The sequence below is a fragment of the Opisthorchis viverrini genome (assembly GCF_000715545.1).
Source record: "Opisthorchis viverrini unplaced genomic scaffold opera_v5_650, whole genome shotgun sequence".
Taxonomy (NCBI): Eukaryota; Metazoa; Platyhelminthes; class Trematoda; order Opisthorchiida; family Opisthorchiidae; genus Opisthorchis; species Opisthorchis viverrini.
The window spans coordinates 73,180-81,009 of record NW_008752320.1 but is presented as its reverse complement, the minus strand read 5'-3'; the positions used below and the strand labels follow the sequence as shown (position 1 = coordinate 81,009).

At 48.3% G+C, this 7,830-nt stretch overlaps 1 protein-coding gene across 1 annotated transcript in view; it reads left to right on the top strand.

Annotated features, from left to right (window-relative positions):
* Window positions 1–2,961: 2,961 nt before the first annotated feature.
* Window positions 2,962–7,830, top strand: part of T265_11931 (hypothetical protein) — a gene marked incomplete at both ends in the record, with an annotated part of 20,384 nt that continues 15,515 nt past the window's right edge. Inside the window, one exon of the mRNA XM_009178760.1 lies at window positions 2,962–2,989. Within this exon, the coding sequence (XP_009177024.1) occupies window positions 2,962–2,989 (28 nt within the window). The remainder of the gene's footprint in view (window positions 2,990–7,830) is intronic.

Genomic DNA, 7,830 nt, shown 5'->3' with positions numbered 1-7,830 from the left:
GATTTACCCACTGCAGACATGCGATCTCAATTATGATGCGGGCTTAATTGGAGAAGCCTGTAATGCGGTAATTGGGTGATCAATCAGGCACACATTTCTGTCTTGAAAACAGCGGATGACCGGAATTCAGTCAAAATGAGTTGTGTTAGGCTGAATTCACTCAAACGGAATATTAAAATGACCTTATGACCTTCATGCTGCTTCAGCTTTTTGTGATATTTTGGATTGGTGTGTGAAAGCTGAAGATCCGATTCGCGCTTTTTCGATTTCATCAATTCCATATGAGAAGACGCTCCGCTGCATCTACCATGACATCCAAGCGTAGCTCGCGCCGGGGCTATTGATGGATGTTACCCGAGCTTCACTGACGGTTGTAGTGAATGAATCTGTTGCAACGGGTGAAACTCATTTACTCGCCACACTATTGATGGGGGTGCTCATGTGGTAGTCTATAATGGGATCGTTTCGACAGTCTCATCTCTAAGCTATCCTACTGCGACTACATCAAAGCGCTGTACGCAACACTCCACGAGGGGCTCAGAATAACGGCGCCGGTTGACGCCCGCCTTTAACAGCCGCCTGATTAGGCCCTGCTACGGCCGGTAAGCCTGACCGGCAGGAGAGTGGCCAAGAATTCGCGACACTTGCCGGTCCGGCATCAAGACGAGATCTGATTGGTCAGAAATCTCGACCCAACAGCCAGTCATGACCCAGTATTGGCCAAATGCCGGTTGCCAATGGCGCGACCAGAACGCGTCAGAACTTCCAGAAAGATGTAACCGCTTGCGCTATGTATACGAGGCGCTGAACAACCGTCCTTGATTTCGAGTCGAGCAAAAATGGACCTTGTGCACCTTTGGTGGTTGTTTTGACGTGGACGCTAGCTTGAGAGGCTCAGACTGAGAACTAAGCTGAGGAAAATACCGTCATTACATCGGGGAACACCCGCTTGGCAATCCGGCACTACCACCGACTTGGATACATCGTGGCGTCACCTATGATTCGATCCAACTCTTGAAGCATCTCTCCTCATTCGATTGCCACTTTAAGGCCAGAGTCCATAAAAGTTAGTCTTTTACTTGCGTGAAAAGCTGAGCTCATTCCAGTAATGAATCGATCGCATCGATAGTTTTCAATTCCGAACCAGTGACGTATCAGATGGAGTCCTGTCTCCACCAGGAGAACGTCAATGGGCCGTCAAGCCACATGAGCCTCGTGGTCAACGGTTTACATGGGCCCAAAGTTGCTCCATTAGATGCTCAAATGCTTGACACTGACCCAGGCTCATTTCGTACCAAAAAGGTACCTTACTCAGCCGCATACAACCGCGAGTATCCCGGCATCCCCGAACGTCTGCTGTTGTCCGTCGCGACGAGGCCAAATTCGTCCATCAATAGTCTAGTGGAAAGATGAAACAGGCGAGCTACGTCATATTTAGACTAGTTACGATACGACAAAAACACTGGAATCGTTGGTGCGTCCGCCCATTCCGCCCTTCTGTTCCCAAGCCAACTCTCCTAGGGTTGAGGGGACCAAAACCCTGTATACTAACTGTCCACCATGCTTCATTGGAGTCGGCGCTCATAAATCAACGTCTTTCGACTTCAACCCAGCGCCTCCGCGATGCCGATATTTATCAAGAAACTGAATAGACGCACGTGGCATCATGTGCGGTGAAACCTTGTTATCTGTGCGGCGTCCCACGAATGGATGGGCATCTGTTCCGTTCAGCATCGCCTTTGTGAGGTTCATGACTAAGTTACCTAAATCCTGTATCGTTGTCAGAGCTCATCTGGACGCCTATGAAAACACAGAGTAGGCCCAGCAAAACAACTTCTTAGGGGGCAGTTCCCAAAGAAACGTGAAGCACTCGGGTCTGCAGAGTTGATTTTGCAGTAAAGCACAATCTCCCTTGCGGTGCATTGGAAACGTGCGTGAGCGCCCAAGATTAGGACAACGCCTTTGTAGCTAACTTGCAGAGTCAATGCCTCTGGTGGTGGCCTAGGAGCTATACGCCACCATTTTCGAAGAGGTGCTTGGCTAGGGTTGCCAGAAATACACGGACAATCTGAGGCTCCTGGTGGACGAATCATGGGGTTTCATAGAAGCATGCGCATGCTCGGCGCGTGGTCCTCGCAATCAAACCTCGCAATTATGACTAAGAAATCGCCTAAAGAAAAAGGACGTATTTGGTGTCTGTGCCTTGAAGACCGGCACACACTTTGGCCGCACTACGTCCGTCGATAAAAAAAACTTGTTCCGAGTGCGCTCGTTTTGACCTTGCTTGCGTCTCCGTAAAGATTTTATCTAAGTTCATCGTTGGAGCAACTCATAAGTTCACTCTCCAGATGGTTCCCGAATTTATCGTAAACCGTTCCTCCTAAGTAGGCGTTACGGAATTATTTCTGTGCTGTGCCTAACTTGATCATATTCCTGGAGTTCTATTCAAAGCTGGCTACGTAGCATGCTATTCTTGGTTATAGCAATTCCATTCGGGTTGCGCCACCCAAAGCGTCGAAGAGGAGCCTTGCGCTATGACCTCAATATATACCTCCATGAGCTTTGTGATTTTCGGCGGAACATTAATTTCCAAGCTTTCTGCGCCAAAGCTGACCTGTAGATTCTGCCGAAACTCAACTCTGCTTGCGCGCTGACTCCCCTCCACATCCGTTTTAACGCAACAAATTGCGAAATCTTCTTACCGCAGCTCTGTTGGTGTACATGTGCGAATAGTAGGAAACCCCAAAATGTATCACCAACCATCCTTCAACCACACATCGTGCATGTACTGCCGGGACAACTTTGAAGCCTTCCATATTTTTCGCAACCAAGAACGAAAGTCATTGTTTACTGACCTAGGTGGTTGTATGATCCATAATACCGCGTTCAGCCGAACAGCCCAGCCATCAGAATTCTCCAGGCAGTTCGCGCATGCGGTATCATCCACTCTCTGGTCCAAGTATGCCAGTCTCCCGCTTCCCACTCGGAGGTAGGCCTCTCAAAATTAGCGAACTGTTTGTGCATTTGTTTAACTGTGGTGAAGGTCGTTTCGCTCTTGTTTTCAGCTCAACATGTCATATGCTTGTGACCAGGATTCTGGTGAAGTCGGTAGGAAGGTAAGGTTTGTGTATTTTCGTATTTCCTATCATGACTATGATATATTGCCCCTAAGGCGTGCGTAAATTTTTCGCCACATAGCCGGTGGTAATTACAACGCCGAATCATCGCCTCAATTCACTGCTACAGGCCTTTCCCCATGTCCACTCATCGTTTCCTCATGTTTGCACGCAGGAAATCGTTTGGGGCGTTGTTGGATGATGTTCTGCTAGGTTTTGGTACAATAGATCTGAGTTAGCCGGTCCTTCCCACTTAGATTGCACATCGGTGCTTCTAAATATCTCACAGTGTGGTTGCGTGCAGTGAAATAAAGATGCTAGTCACAAAAATACGGCATTGACGTGCTGTGGAGTTTTGTGCGAATCCGTGACCCATCGAGCTATACTGGATGGTGTCAATGCGACATCCGCAGTCTACATATCACGTTGGTTGCTGATCAGGGCTCCTGGACCTCCGTGTTGAGAGCTGGAGCATATGCGTCGATTTGTTCCAGAGACACTTAGATATTCCGTCAAGCGTCATTGCCTTGCGGTTAGGGTTTTGAGCCAGAGGTCTTGGTCGGAGACCTTAATCATTCTCCTGTCCAGGTTTGGGCATCCTGGAAGTATCTCGACCCACACAACTATTAATATTCACGCTGTCGTGCGGTGCCATAAGCCGCGTCACCTTACATGCTGCACAGCGGGGCGAGTAATCGAAAAGATTCGATGCGAAACAAGTGGGTCTAAGTGTCAAACGCACCTAAGAGCACTAAGAACAGATATCCACAGTGCTACTACTTGAGGTACAGCCCAGCCTACCTCATCCAAACACTAGAAACCTGACATGGCCATGGTCCAGCTGGAGACCTGGTGACATTCCTCCTAACCGCAACCACAACTCAACTTGACGCCCCATCCGACGATTGAGAACTCGGTGTACCCGAAAACCTGAAGAAATGGAAGATGCGAAAAATGTTGGAAACTTCCATAGGCTGTTCCACTTGATTCGTCCGATTGGGTACTCGAAAGCATCTCGCCAGCAAAACTATCAAGGACCAGAATAGTCTTGATAGCATGGTTGTACGGCAGTGAAGTATCGGTGTTGAACACTGATGTCATGCTGTCGATGATGATGATGATGATGATAGCAAACGAGGATGTTTATGCCACTGTGCACAATACTTTGAACAATTCGTATGGCCACCTGATGGCCTTCAGCACAAAACTGCACCGTAAACATTGAACCTATCTCAGCCTCCGAAGTGTCCGAGTGTATATCTCTAATCAAGTCTCATTGTGCTTCTCCTGAAGGCCCTTCATCTGCTCTGTCCAAGGTGGCGGTGAATTCTTCAGTCAGTCCCCTTCTAGTCTAGTTGGGTCTTTGTGGAAGAAAAAGACTGTTTCAGATAACTTGGATGATTCGGTAATGGTGCCCATTTTGAAAGGGTACTCACGTTGAATATAGTGATGATAGTAGATGTGTTAATTTGGTTTCCGTTGTAACAAAGCTTTTGCGTCACTGATTATTCATCTTGAAGCGGCATGCAAATCCTTGCTCCGTGATCATCAAGCAGAATTTCGACCATATTTTTCACGATGCTTCAGGTGGTAAAGCAACGCTATATGTATAGCTGACCCATACTCGTGGTATTCTTTGACGTCAAAGTTGCGTTTGATTCTGTTGTCCGGTCAATGATATTAACCACATATGCTCAGCAGTGTACGCCCCAGATACCCGAATATAATCTGGTCCCCATATTCACAACTATTTGTGTCAACTCCCTGGAAGCTTTCCTACAAGAAATGGTGACCGCCAGGGTTGTCCACTTTCTCCATCCCTGTTCAGCTTCGTCGCCGGTGCAACAATGAGGCGAATGCCGCAAGGTCTTCAAATCCTTGCTAATGCGAACCTTGTCGCTTTGGAGACGACATCGTCTTTGGATGCGAAGGCCAACCGCAACTCTGTTGAGTAAACTGACCATTTTTTCGCATGCATCTTTTATCTTCAAAGTGCAAAGCTATGTTCTAGAACGCGGTGTCTCTGAATATGCACGTGAGAATCACCGGAGGTTGTGGAGAATTTCGCATATTTCCTCAGTCGTATTGGCTCTGACAAGAGTGTCTGACAAAGTCAGTGCACGAATCTCAAGGGCCCAAATCTAGTTGGTTGATTTGCGTCACATGTGGCGTCAAAAAGGCATATCACCGGGTCCTAAGGGTCTCATATACCAAGCTACATTAAGGACTGTTTTATGGTTTTGAAACATGGCCTTCGTGGACAGATTGTGATGCGTATTCAGGTTATTGACCACCGATGCTTGAGCAGCGTTGATGTTTGTCTTATGTCATCAACGAATTCGCAACAAGGTAATAAGGGACCAGGTGTTTGGTTGTGCAGCGGTTACTTAAGTCGCAGAAAACATCTAACACCCTCAGTGGATCGGTCATACGCCGAAACACCGTCTACCGAGAAGAGTGTTCTGCGTGCCTGTGTGCATTTGTGGCGCTGATGTGACGTCAGCTTGGTTGTTAAATTTAGAGTGCACTAAGCCACAGCCATGGATCGGAGACATGGTCGTCGTTTGCTGAAAGTCTTCTAAGGATCTGTGTTTGATCAGTGCCCCCCTCTCCCACCCTATGAAGCGTCGCACAAGTCCGGTGGATTCATCAGAGCAGTAATGTTGAAGTATGCCAGAACAGTTCATTCTCCCCCCGATAAATCAGCTGGTCCAGCTCCACTGTTTACGCAAGTTGGGCCATGTACCTCTTATGTCAGGGGATCGTTTGCCTCGCACAGTTCTGTGTAGGAAGGAGACGACCCAAGGTTGGTCATCGCATGACTGAGCAACGGGACAAGAAAGCCCATCCACAGTCAACTAACTCGGGCTGGCAAATGCCTTATTCCCGGATGGAAATCAGGACGGGTCAAAACAAAGGTTAGGAAATCTGACAGATACGACTGTCACGCAGCCAGTGGTGGTCTTGCATCAAAGCCATCGCCTTTATTGCGTAGCTCTCAAACCCTACCACACAAGACAAACTGAACCACTCCTCATCGTTGGACTGATTGGGTCATCACAAGTGAGTAGTTCAGTGTCTTGAGCAAGATGGCTCGGCGGTTAGAGCGCGAATTTAATGGCCGGATGGTCGACAGTTCTAATCCGACCTCTGCCTCTCAACTTCCCCTGTCTAGGCTTTGGCAGCCTGGCAGTATTCTCTGGCCCTCTAGCTTCCTTCGGGTAGCATGGCAGCGGGGCACCGAAAGGGTGCTCCGTCTGAATGATTTGATTTTTTACTCCCTTATTCTCCTTGTCTTAGGCAAACGATGTTTTAGCGTCTGGAATCACTGAATTGGGTCGCATGATTCGTGAGCTAAGAAACTGACTAACAGGTGACTTTCCATCATCCCAGTGACTCTTACGTTCAGATCTAACACTCTTGAAGGCAGGTGACTTTTAAAAACCTTCATTTCCTGCCACTTCCTTCGTCTTCCGAAACGAATTTTCTCAGACAGTGAACGAGCTCTCCATCTTTAAACCAGACAGTTGGAAAAAACTCAGGACTGACGGCTCTGTTTTGCGCGGAGGATTTCTTGTTGCTTGTTGACATTCCGGACAGACTTACACAGTCTGAGATGTCGCAATCCATGTGCGGCCAGTTAGCGAGGCTACAAACGATTGCTTTCATCCGGTAAGTTCCAGGATGACCCCAAACGAAACTGCTTCAGGACCCGAAGGTGTAAGGGGCGTGGCCTCACAACACGTTCTCCAAAAATGATACAGTAGTCAACGGTAGACAGGGAATCCCAACGATGGAAAAGAGGTTGGAGGTCGTCGTCCAGGGATTTTGTCGACCAACGTGTCCTGAGGAAGTGTGTCGCCTGTCACAATGTCGAATCAGCCACAGTCTCGCTCTGATGATCCCGCACGGTCACCGGTAAGACACGGAGTGGTTTGAGCAGCTGATGGTTGGCGCGGTCATCGATGGACAGGGTAGCGGTGACAAAATCCTCTTCACGAGCAGTATGGCTGCCATTTAGACGAGCGTACATCCGCTTAGCCGAAATTTTCCATGTAGCAATACTGGATGTCGAAGTCGTAGCCAAGTGGGATGAGTGCTCAACGTTGCAGGCGACTAAACCCCACCGAACACTGAAAATCAGGCAGGAATACCGAGTAATAGTTGACGAGACCCAAGAAAAAGCTGAGCCTATTAACATCCTTCCAGCCTGGCCTCTGTTGAGTTGCTGGTACGTTCTGGGGATCAGGGTGTCGACCGTAAGAAGATGAACTCGAAATAGTTGGTTGTTGTCATGAAGAACTAACATTTTTCAGGACGGAGGCGAAGACCGTTATCATGGATACTTTGAAGCACCATATCCATTTCCATGTGCAGTTCACCTAGAGAGCCGACGGCAATCAGCACGTCGTCCAGCTAATCAGCCACATCTGGAATGCCAGAATGGATTGTGTCCATCATCTGACGCCTCTCTTCTTACATTTTCACGTTTGGAATGCCAGATTGTGTCCATCATCTGACGCCTCTCTTCTTACATTTTCACGTTTTCCGTCTTCCACCCTCCCCCGCCCAAATTTGAATTGAATACTCGCAGGTCCCAGCTCTAGGACTGACCGTTTTGCTCGCCCTGCATCACACTCAGCTGCAGCTTCTGCACGCCCGAGTTCAGTTACAACCCTAAACACTTCGAAGTCTGTTTTCAAACCCCGAAAGC